The following is a 13,092-nucleotide window of genomic DNA, read 5'->3' as shown; positions in this document are numbered from 1 at the left end:
TAATAATAACTTTTTTTTTGTAATTTTTCTATGAATAAGGGTAAACAACATGCATTGTAAAAATGGCATTGCCATTAGATGTGTGGAATCAGGTAGCAGGAGGTCAAGAAGCACAGAGACATGCCTTTCCCTTCGTCTGTCTGTCTCTCTCTCTCTCTCTCTCTCTCTCTCTCTCTCTCTCTCTCTCTCTCTCTCTCTCTCTCTCTCTCTCTCTCTCTCTCTCTCTCTCTCTCTCTCTCTCTCTCTCTCTCTTCTCTCGGAGGGAAACAGCTGTGCTGCTCCTGAGGAAACTATCGTTATTTATTTCCCATCGGAGAGGTAGTTATGATAGACAGAATATGATTTTGGACTCTGTTTAGAGCTCGGATGCAGTTTATGGTCTTGAACGCAAGGAAGGAGGGGCAGTTAAGGTTACAGCTTTTTGGAAGAATGTCACTTTTGGCCTGTTTCCACAGTGGCTTCTGTGAACCTCAACTCCAAATGCATCATGGGAGATTCTTTGGCCACATGCTTGACCTTTTGGCTTTAATTCTTTTTTTTTTATGTAGTATATTCTCCTGGTATGTGACATTTTAGGGCTCTCACATTCAATTGCAAATAAAATTCTGACCTATGTAATCGATACAAATACATTGAGTCCATAGTGAATCATAATGCATTACATTGTATTATAATGTATTACAATGTTTTATAATCACATTCATTGCAATAATGTATAACTCTTAAAAAACATAATTATATTAAATACTTTCAAATTAAATTTGAAATTGAGTTTGAGCTGAGGATAACACACTGGATAATAATAAGTGATAAGATTATTAAATAAGATAATTATTAAAGATTAAAAATAAGATATAATAATTATTAAAAATAATAAGTGTGAGGATAACACACATTAGCAATGACCCGAACCTCTTTTGTGCTGATATTTTGTCAGGTTATTACACTATTAACTGTTTACAGAAAACTTCAACTTTCATAAACTAGAGTTTGCCTATTAATATTAACCTTTTTGAAATATCTGTTTGTTTTCTGCAGGCCTTTGTCTTAATCTCTGCAGTCTACTGGAGTCTACAGTGTGTGAACCAGCTAACTAACAGGATGAAGAAACAAAACTAGATAAGACACCAACTGACAACAAATAACCTCACATTGACACATTGCAGTTTTATGAATCCGTCTTCTTACAAACTTGAGACTGATTTTGGTTTGAATGAAGATATTAACACACTAAAGACATGTATTGTAAAGACAATATGGTTCTAACCAGCTTAAAATTTACTTTTAAACCATAAGCACATATAATGCTTGCAGTAAATTAAACTCAGAAGGTACCAACTTATAATAACTGTAGCTTTATCTGCATGCCTACCATATTTGAAATGTATTCAAGGATCTTAGAGTTTTTTTGAAGAACTGTGTGTAAAGTTATACACTTTAGATCAGTTTTATCATGCAGAATCTACCTGAACATATGTAAAACATATATATGTTTTATTTTAGGAAAACATCTTTTGATTTTTCTTCATAGTACGCTTCATAGTATTGGTCTGAATAAACCAATGGAGGCTGGTTGTTAGCTGTGGAGTGATCTCATGTAATTCTACAAATTACCACCAGGTGGTACTAGCAGGGCCACTAAAATTGTGTCCCCATTTCATTCAGTAGCCTACTTATGTTTATTGATCATTTCCATGCTTTTTGACTGGGACAGTTCCAATGGAGAACAATTCCTGTAGGACAAGAATAACAGAGCTGCTTGGAGCCACTGACCCTTACGATTAGTGGAAAGAAAGTATTTGTTTTTAATTAATATTATTATTATTAATGATGAAAATAAATGAATAAAATAAGAATACCTTATGGCGTGTTTAACCACTTCTTGAGTATAATTGGGTATAATAAATCACATATATTATATTCTATATAATTTATCACATCAGCGTGCCTCCCAACACTAGCTAACAATATTAACTTTAGTAAATGCTTGATTAAATATTTTCTTTGCCAAACATTTGAGCTTGTTTTACATTTGATTAACACATATGCATTGATTTAAAATAGCAGCTTTCTGACAGAATGTGACTGTCACTATTTCTGCAGTTTAATATCCAGTTTCATAACATCTGGATTTCACACCTGGATTGAAGTGAGGTGGTGTGCTTAAGCAGTTTAAATAATTAAAGACAAATTTGTTTGATGTCTCGCTAACAGATTCCCGGAGGAGTGTCTGAATTTAATGTTACTTAAATGTTACTGCTTAATTAAAGCAGCAGTAGTTGATGTTAGCAGTGTAGAATATTAACACATTTAGTATTTTCAGTGACAACATGGTGAAACATCACTAACTGCTTTATATTGCTTTTGATGAATTATGTAACACATTTGCACAGAATATATACATGTAAGCCCTTGAATGCAATGCTTGTATACCTGCTTTGCTAATTTGTGAGCAAAATTATATTCAGTATGTGTGTGTTGAATAGGAGCTGTGAATAACAATTCCTTAGGGAAGAAGGTCCCGATTGACAAACATTTAAAAATATTATTCAAATGGGATCGGTTATTCTGAGTCTAAACTACACATGCGTGTTCTGTTATGATATTGTTTATACAAACTAGCACTGCTGTACAGGTATAGTCACATGATAGCTTGGCTTGACACAAATCTCTTTCCTGCCATCATCGACTGTTAGTTGCATGCCTGCACATTGAGTTTGAGCTGAGAGCTCACTGATGTGAGGATAACACACATTAGCAATGACCCGAACCTCTTTTGTGCTGATATTTTGTCAGGTTATTACACTATTAAGTGCAGACTGCAAGATCCGCATTACAAGTACAATACAATCAACTGGAAACAATTTTCAGAGACATGATTAGTTATAATGCGGTGAAAATAACGGGCCTGTCCTCCTCGAAATGGCAGATGGGTCCTGTTAGCCTCACAAATGTGGTGTTCTGCTGCCAGAAAAGACCCAAATGACTCATGTTCAGATTATAGCATTACACTGCTTGCATCAACTGGCAGAACTAGAAAGAAACGGGCCCGTCCTTTCTGTCTCCTAGCCTGGAATGAAGCTCTTCCACGGGATGTTGACCACAGTAAAATATACAGTATTATAGGATTTGTGGCCTCATTTAGCCTTGTAACAAGTCTAAATGAGAGATTGTACAAGATTGTTTATAAAATATGTGCCGTTTACGTTGCGTTTTCCAACTAGACAGTTGGCAGTAATTTGCCTTTGTTAATTGCTTCCAAACAGCTATTTATCGAAAAGTTATGTGCTCTGCACATTCACACTATTGGTTAACTTAAAGGGATAGTTCACTGAAAAATGAAAATTTACTCACCCTTCTATTGTTCCAAACCTGTCTGACTTTCTTTTTCTGTGGTGCACAAAAGAAGATATTTTGAAGAATGTTTGAGCAGTTTTGGATACCATTGACTTTCATTGTATTGACAATAAACACTGAGGCATTTCTCGAAATATATTCACAGTAATGATTACAGAATATAATGATTGTAGGATTTCAGTTATATGACAAATGTGGTTGGAGATATTCAGGTAAATAGAGGGGATTCAGAAAGCTTGGAGTAGCTGTTAGTCACGGCAAAGCTCATGAATGCTCTTTCCTCTAGCAAAATCCATGGGCCAGCTGTCGCATGGAAAACATCCAGGAGGTTTAGCATACACAAAGGGTGTGTATTAGTACCTAACATGCAGCCTTTACTGGTAGATAAGCTACAAAGGTGTAGCGTTGAGGCCCCAGTGACAAGCTGTTTCGCCTAAAGGTACTTTTCTGACATTGTAGATATCAATGCTTTTAATCTGTATGTTTATAGTTTATGCATACAAATGTGTATATATATGTGTGTGTATATATATATATATATATATATATGTATAAATAAGGCCATATAAAAATATCAGTTGAAAACAGTTGTGCTATATATATATATATATATATATATATATATATATATATATACAGTATATATATACTATGTGTATATATATATTGACATTGATGATAATAAGAAATCAAATCAGCATATCAGAATAATTTCTGAAGGATCATCAGACTGGAGTAAGGACGAAAATTTGAATTTCTAAAAAAATATTCTGTATATAATTTGTAATATACAAGTAATAAAATATTATTATTTGTAATATTATAATTTTATATTTAATATTTATTTATATCATTTTTATATTTAATATGCTGTACATAATTTTATAAATTGTAATTTGTGCTATAGATTTTTAAAAACATAATCTTTGAAAAATAGTCAAAAATATATATTTTTAAATATTCTTACTATTTCTAAGTATGGATAATTTGTTTTTAATTGAAATATATCTTTAATAGAAATATATCTTAAATTTAACTAATTATCTGCATATTTGTAAATGTGTTTAAGGTGTTCTAAGGTGACCCCCCCCCCCCCCCCCAAAAAAATAAAAATAAATATGTATATATATATATATATATATATATATATATATATATATATATATATATATATAATATTTGAAAAATAATCAGAAATATTTTAAACATTTCCAAAAATATTCAGCATATTCGTAAATGTGTCTAATTTGCTCTACCATTTTTTTAGTCCAAATATATATTTGGTTAATTAGATTGCTTCTCCAGAGTCATCATTAAACAAAATGTTAATCAATTTCTGTTAGACAACACAGTAGCACAGCAAACCCAAAACATGACCCAAAGTATGTTAATACTTAAACTGCAATTGGTCAACACAAGTGTCATTTCATGTTTGTTGATGTTAATTGAAGTTGAAGTTAATATACAACGTTTTCATTGCAGCGGGTCCCTTGGATGAGAGTCTGGTGGGTCTCAACAGCATCACCAGTGGTACACATACTCACCTCATAAGGCTGCATATTAATGTGAAGCATATCCTTCCAATATCACATCCTAGATCCACTGCCTGCTAAATGGCAAGATGGAGAGATCAAGGGGAAAAAGAGGAGGGGAGGGGGAGTGTGTGATGCGAACAGAGGCACGAGAACTGATTGTTGCAGATGAGTAGATCGCTCTCCCTCTCTCCAGCGCTCCTCTCTCATGCTCATTTTCCCCATAGACACAAACACAGTGATTCTCGCAGATGATGCAGGAACAGATATAACATTCCTGCTGGATCACTGCTGTTGACTCCGGGAAGCATCAGGTGAGTGGAACTCCGCATTGAGCACTGGTGTTTGTGGGAAAGAGGGAATCGTGTTCCATCTGTTTCCAGTGACATCATGATGGAGCTCTTGACTGTATTTTCATTGCTTTATTCCAGGGTTGTTGATATGACTAATGGTGCAGGGTTGAATATGCATTATTGTATGTAATGTTTTGTATACTTGTGATCATTTAATGCTATTGTAATTTGTCACTTTTGTGAGCCTAGCTTGTGGATATAATGTATTTCAACCATTAAGGTCAAGACGAGGCCAAGATTATCCATTTTTCGTACCCCGAGGTAACGCTGAGAAGAGTTTGTTTTGGTTTCTTGACATGACAGGCACTTTTATCCATAAATAAAGACTATCTTTCAGAAAAGACACTTGCTTCAGGCACTTCCTGCTCTTGTCACAGGAAGTTCGAAGGCATGACAGGATGTGGAATTGAGTTGCAGAGTTTTCCTTCAGTTTGAGGAATGCTTCAGGAATGGATTAGTGCATGATCTCATTTTATTTAAACTTCTTTTTCTTGTGACAGTAGTCATCTCTTATGAACGTATAAATGTTCTTGCACAGTAGGCCTATACTTAAATGTGTTTTCTTGTTGCAAAACCATAATCATAACAGGTACTGGTTATGGCACATGTGGCTTCTATAACTATAATATTTGTTATGAAAACAGTAGCTTAAATGCATTTAGAAACTGATGTGTGATTTATCAGTACTATATTGCTGATATTAGAATTTTGTACTTTATTGTCATGGGTCGACATTGGATATTTAAATGTACATTCTCATGTTCTCTATTTTTACCTTTAGATTACCTTTGCCATTATCTAACACTCACATTAAGAACATTTTTAACATTATAATACCACAAATAATTTAATAAAATTAAAAATCTTTAGCAAATCTTAAAATGAAAATCCATTTTTCCTAATGTACAATGCTTTGATACATAAATTCACATGTAGCATTTAAATTGATCAGTGCTATTTTGTTTATAATTTATTTGGACAAAATAATAATGAATTTTAATATTTATCAGAATTAACATGAAAATAATTATTGTCTTGTCGTGCAAACTTTCTGTACTTGCTCTCTTAATAGATTATTGAGTTGACGTCTACAATATTTCCACAAAATATCAGTTACTAATACAGATGTTACTACAGTAAAAACATGATCATTTTCATAAGGGATAAGTACCCAGATATTTGTCTAGATTTTTTACAGTATATGGTCTATACCCCTTATGAAACTGATAAGACAATAATTATCTTTATGTTATGGCCGATAAACGATAAATTGCTTATATTAAAATTCTATAATATTTTGTCCAAATAAATGATAAATAAAACACTCACTTGTAACCAGTTTTTTTTTTCTTTTTTTTTTTCTTCACAATATGGTTATTCTGGAATAACTCACACATATCTACATTGGATGTTTTGCTTAAAAAGTTTATGATTTCATTTAATTTAATTTTGGATTTATGTACACTATACTGTTCAAAAGTTTGGGGTCAGTATGATTTTTTTGAATAAATGAATACCTTCATTCAGTAAGGACACATTAAAGTGATCAAAAGTTGCTGTGAAGACATTTATAATGTTACAGATGATTTCTGTTTCAAATAAACGTTCTTTTGAAATTTCTATTCATCCTATAACCCTGAAAGATATTAAGTATTAAAATATTAATATTAAAAATATTAAGCAGCACCACTGTTTTCAACATTGATAATAAAAATAAGAAGAAATGTTTCTTGATCATCAAATCAGCATATTAGAATGATTTCTGAAGGATCATGTGACACTGAAGACTGGAGTAATGATGCTGAAAATACAGCTTTGATATATTACATATTATTAAAGGTGACCTATTATGCCCCTTTTCACAAGATGTAATATACATCTGTGATGTTCCCAGAATGTGTCTGTGATATTTTAGCTCAAAATACCCCCGGATCATATTATAACTTGTCAAAGTTGCCCATTTTTGGATGTGAGCAAAAACGCGCCATTTTTGTGTGTGTCCCTTTAAATGCAAATGAGCTGCTGCTTCCCGCCTCCAGAAGAGGCCGATTCCTTTACATGAGGTTCGGATACAAACAATAACAAAACAAGCGAATTTCAGCCAAATTTCAGAAATAAGTAGCAGAGTGCAGCCTTACGGAGAGACTCAGGAAGAGGTTGCAACTTTTAGACTGAACCTGGACGTTTCTGAATGGTTAGTGGATACATTTATGTAGTTGTTGTGGAGTTACGTTCATCTCATCGACTTGCACGTATACAGTCATGTTTCACTTTTACACAAGTTGACACAATTCCCTGAGTTCTTTATAAGACAGCCATGACATGTTTTGGTCAAATAGTGTTCTGTGCCGCCAACGACAGAACAGTTTGCATGCTTTTCTTGAACTGTTTGCTAGTGTATTGTCAAAATGTTTAAAATTGGGAAATATTGGAAAATGTTATAAAGTAGCTAAGCCTACTAATTTAGACATACCACTAGAAATTTTTAATTTGCTCTGCATGTCCTAACTATGATTAAACTATGTCCCCGTAAAAAAGTCAGGGTGGGCTTAACATGTTGATGACAGAGCAGCACTGTTGAAGCAGTTTAGAAAAATAGGCAGAAGATGCATGTGGTAGGGATTTTTTTAATGATAGTAAAAGCATAGTCCATATTAAGACGTTAAGACTGCTCCTCTAAACAATTCCCAATCTAGCTTAGTCTGTAGGCCCAGGGGTGCCGCCAGAAATTCTGGGCCCTATGGAAACCAAAATTTCTGGGCCCCCTACATTTTTTACAGATAAAATTTAACCCAATAAACATGCCCTGTATACTTTAAAAAAGATACTTAGCACATTGCGTAGTTAAAATATCTAAAGATGAGTACAAAGCCTACAAAAACAAGAAAAAAAAAATTGTATTTATACAAATTTGACTTATAAGTCAAACACACACGTAATAACCATATTATTTATATTGGCCTATTTAGTTTTCATAATATAAAATATTAAAATATCTATTTTGTAAACTCCTTATAGCCAATGGTTAGGCTACTACAGACACATGTTTTATTCGGTTTTTTATATTATTTTTTTTCTGGGGCATTTTATTCATATTAAGAACGTCAAGTTTGACATAATCGATCGTAGCAGCAGCACTGTCACTTCACAGAACACACACGGCAAACTAATTTTGTGATTTTTGAAGCGTATAGATTACTTTTTGTTTTGTAAAGTTATCATCATGTGGCGAACACAGTAGATAAGACGTGTTGAGAGGCTTCAATCTTCGTGAAGTTTCGCGCTCAGGGCAGGCTCACCTTGTTCGGCTGAAGGTCCTTGCACACTGAATCCAAAATTTTCGCGTGCGTTTTTTCGTATCCGTCATTCTGTGGCTCTAGAGTCTAAACTGTCAAAACACCATTCAAACCCTTGTTACGGATGCGAAAAACGCAGAAAATCGAACCCGATCCGATTTTTTTTTTTTTTTTTTTTTTTGACGGACGAAAGTTTCGTAGGCAGTGTGCAAGTGTGATTGACATAACGTGAGGTTGTATTTATTTTTTAACGTGCTAAAATATCGGACGCGAATTTCGCACGGGGGGAGAAGGAGGACGTGGGTGTGCAGCAGCCGCTGAATCTGTGTAGCTATTTTCTACAGTCTATGGTGTAGAGACATGATAACCCAGAGATGTTATTATTGTTGGATGTAAATCATAATTCAGTAATTATTTTACTAAGCTAGCTAGATAAAAGCAGGTCATGTAGCAACAAAAGTAACTCTGAAAGTTTTGGAATAGGCTACAGGAATAGGGCAAGATACCTTTCTTTTTGAAAAACTGTGTGACATACTGTCGACTTCGGCGTTCTCTGTCTTCTCTTTCCTTTCCTTTTTTGATGCCCTTATTTTTTAATGTGACATGCCTGCGTGTGTCACTGTCTGCGCTGCATCATAGCAAGTGCAATAAGCAAGAGACGTTACACTAGCGATCGTAGCTCGGACAGCGCAGGTGGAATTAAGTTATTCCACATTGTAAGGGGGAGGGGTGTGACTGAAACAGTAAATACATTATTTGTTTTTTAAATATTAAATCTATGGTCAAAACGGACAAAATACACATTTAGTGCATGAGGGGCCCTAGCACATTTAATGTATGTATAAAAAAGAGAAAAGAAATAAGAAAAGAAAAAGGGGGTCTGCTCTTCTGGGCCCTAAATCAGCCTGGGCCCTTAGAATCGTCCTAACCTTCCACCCCTTTACAGCACCCTTGTGTAGGCCTAACTGTTGATTATTAACTGGGGTGATATTAAATCATGAATATGAAAACTGACATGTTTTTATGGCATAGCCTACTACCTGTCAACATTTGGGTATCAAAATACGGGAGACCTGGGGGGGGGGGGGGGGTGTACTATAGATGACAGTTTCATGTCATCTATACATTATACACCCCATCGCCAAATCATAGAAAAATTCACCTTAACAATACACAACAAATCAATATACAGAAAAACAGATTTCTAAAATAAGTTATAGGCCACAAATCTGTGAGTACAGTTTGCAAAACTGAACAGGTGATGTTGTGTAATATTCAGTTACTGTAAGAAACTGTTCCATCGGGTGGACTTTACTGGTACTGAATATTACACATCACCGTATACTCCATTAACTGGAACAGATTTTCACTGGAACTGAATATTACATCCAAATATTGTGTAATCAATCAGCATGTTGTTGTGTAACTTCAGCTATTGGAACAGTATTTCACAATTTTTCACAGGAACTGAATATTACAAACAACTAAGCCTGGTTCACACGGCAGGATAATTAACGTTATGCCTGGCTCACACTACAGGAGTTTTAAAATCCTAACCGATTTTGAAATCTGGTTGAAGCACACACTTAAGGAGAATCTTTGCAGATTTTCTTCCCCCAAATCTTAAACATGCTCACACTACAAGGTTTGAAAATCGCGGTGCACCACACACTACAAAATGTTATTAAGATTATCGTGCCAGAGGAAGCGCCTCACGTGATCTCACGCAGCAGATCTGAAGTGTAAAAGCAAGGAAACATATGGGATATGCATTGCCATGAGACACACACGCATGCACGCACATACAGAGACTGAGACTTTGAACCTACCGGTACTTTGAGTTAAGAGCTTAGATCGGGCCCAAAAAAATCAAGCCCGACCCCTACCCGAGCCCATGCACGTTGTGTCCGAGCCCGGCCCGGCCCGACACAACACATTAACATAACTGTAATTATGAGCCCGAGCCCGATTTAAACCCGACCATTTTTTAAATACGTGGGCCAGGGGCGGTGCGAGATATTTTTTTAACGCAGGTGCTGAGGGGGTGCTAGATATATAGCATATAAATACTATTGCAAAAATTGTCCACTTAATATTTAATATTCAATCATTTTAATTGTCACAATTAAAGTAGCCTGTTCATTTTATTAAATTGACCAAGCACAACATTCAGCATTCAATCAAATATTGATTAAAGATTTATTATTATTAGGCTAATAATGTTAACATAATATACTATCGTTATTTCGACATAATATGTGTGCGTGCAACAAGCTAGATGTGCATTTTTAAATCCGGTGACGCGTGCATTGATTTTGAAATCCATTTCGTTTTAACGCGCTTTTTAGTTTCGGTTTCATTACTGAACATGTAACGTTACTCGCCTTTGTGCCTGCTGACCACAGCGTAATACTTATTTATTTAGCAATAAATAAATGGAGATAAAAACGCATATCGAGTTGAGTCATTCAAAATTATCTCAAGGGAAATTCCTTCAGCACGACAGCCCTGCTGTCTTTTTGACAGCACTGACGTAATCACAATCTTGCTCATCCCGATAAATATCAAACATGTTTGATATGATCGGGGCGAGCCCGATTTGTGTGAGAGCAGATCGGGAGGGGCAAGATTCGATCTGTGAACGCCTCACATTACCAGATAATCTGCGCCGAACATCGGAACCGATCGAGGTCCTCGACAAGATTTTTTCTCAGATTCTCGGGAGGGGTAAATCGGGCATTAGGCCGATTTTAGCTAATCGATTCACCCCTTCCAACAATCTTAAGGATGCTCCGATTATCGTAAAATAATCTGATCAGATATTCCTGCCGTGTGTTAAGACATGCTCTCGTCTGTTCGGAAGGACGTCGGGACCGCTCTGATCTCAAATCGGGGATATCCTACATGTTGGATTTTTTTGGCCCGATTTCTCCTCATGTGTGGTGTCCCCCGGTGACAAACGAGCACGCAGCCTGTGGACTGTGGCGTGTGTAGCCAATCAGCGAGGAAGCACCGGGAAACAAAATCAAAACAGCCGGAGGCAGCTCGCGTTGTCTCCTTCTTTGACCATCGCCTTTTCTTTTGATAACGTTTTTTTTTTTTTCAGTTAAAAACAAACTACAAACTATCGCCACTGCATTGTTTACTCTGAAGTCACGTTTGATCTCGAGGGATTTTGCGAGATTTCCCGTCTGACTGCTCGGGAGTCAAATCGGTTCGTGACGTGTGTGATATGTTGATTTTGCTGTGTGGCTGCGCACCACACGGTGCGATTTTAGCTGTTTTTACGAGCTCGCAGATGATTTTTTTCACTCGGGAGAGCGACGCATGGTCGCGGCGCGCAGCGTGTGAGAGGAATTACGAGCCGAGCCGATTTTCACCAGCTGTCCCCTATTGCCAAATCATACACCACGTCGGGGCTACCTCAGTGGCAGCAACCATACAGCGTGCGCATACACTGTCTCACACACACACACACACACACACACACACACCTCTCTCTCTCTCTCTCTCTCTCTCTCTCTATCTCTCTCTCTCTCGCTCTCTCGCTCTCTCTCAAGTTTTTGTTGAAAGGAATGGCTATACTGTTCTCTGCATTTCAACAAATCATTTGCACACACATTTCGGTCATTTTTCTATCTGAAGCTTTGCCTGCATGCAACATTGACGGTCTCTGTGTTTAGCGCGAAAGCTCACGTGATTGCTGCCGGCTCGGGATAAAATTCGTACAGGACACTCGCACTCGAACTCGCACCGTGTACGCCCGCCCTTAGACCCGTGATTTTTTTATCGCCGTATGTGGGGTCTCTCAGGTTTGGAAAATCGGCCGACAATTTAAAAATCGTCCCGTGTGAACCAGGATTACGTGCGAAAGAACGATTTACAAAACAACAATTGCGAAAGCGTGCACGGCTTATGAATTTGTTCACTGTTACCTTGTACGTAGTTTTTTTTTCTGTACAGTTCTATTTTGTTAATAAATTTTGCATTCTATTTTGGCTTTCTCGTGTGTCCCTATTTTTGTTGTGTCCCTTTTGAGCCACGGGGCGAAACGGGTACGGATTGAAAAACCAAAGCAACGTACTGTTTACAAATCTGAGCACAGCTGAGACTTTTTCTCTGGTACTTTTGGTGTAGGATATTTATTTACGTAAAGGTCAGGCTGCGATGTCAAATGTATTCCCAGGAATGAGTGATGCGCTTTCCGCTTTTAAAGTTTTATAAAAAGTAGCCTAAGATATGGCTTGAATGGTTTAAAAGCATTAGCAAGAATAAAAGCGCATCATATAATGTAACGCCATGCAGCCAAAGGATGACAGAAAAAAACGGATGCTGCATTAATTGCGTTAAGTATTTACTTACCACAAAGTCTTTTCCCATTTCTACCAGTAAAGGCGTATTTATACTTCTGCGTCGAACTGCCGCCGTAGCTACGTCGTAGGCTGTGTGTAGCGCGTACCCTGACGTGCACCTCTCCACAAATGTAACAACGCGTCAATTCTACGCGGACGCAAGCGCTGTGATTGGTCTGCCAGAACCCCTCCCTCGGGGTTT

The 13,092-nt window shown here is 36.5% G+C and overlaps 2 protein-coding genes across 2 annotated transcripts in view; both read left to right on the top strand.

The window, feature by feature from the left end:
- The window catches only part of agmo (alkylglycerol monooxygenase), a 29,057-nt gene extending 27,195 nt beyond the window's left edge, over positions 1–1,862 (top strand). Inside the window, exon 13 of the mRNA XM_079886051.1 lies at positions 1,039–1,862. Within this exon, the coding sequence (XP_079742177.1) occupies positions 1,039–1,119 (81 nt within the window). The 3' untranslated portion in view covers positions 1,120–1,862. The remainder of the gene's footprint in view (positions 1–1,038) is intronic.
- Positions 1,863–7,295: 5,433 nt separating this feature from the next.
- The window catches only part of dgkb (diacylglycerol kinase, beta), a 59,951-nt gene continuing 54,154 nt past the window's right edge, over positions 7,296–13,092 (top strand). The window contains exon 1 of the mRNA XM_079885050.1: positions 7,296–7,436. Coding sequence (XP_079741176.1) covers positions 7,434–7,436 — 3 coding nt within the window. The 5' untranslated portion in view covers positions 7,296–7,433. The remainder of the gene's footprint in view (positions 7,437–13,092) is intronic.

The sequence above is a fragment of the Squalius cephalus genome (assembly GCF_949319135.1).
Source record: "Squalius cephalus genome assembly, chromosome: 11".
Classification (NCBI taxonomy): Eukaryota; Metazoa; Chordata; class Actinopteri; order Cypriniformes; family Leuciscidae; genus Squalius; species Squalius cephalus.
Note: the sequence above shows the minus strand (reverse complement) of the source record. Positions and strands in the feature narration are given on the sequence as shown.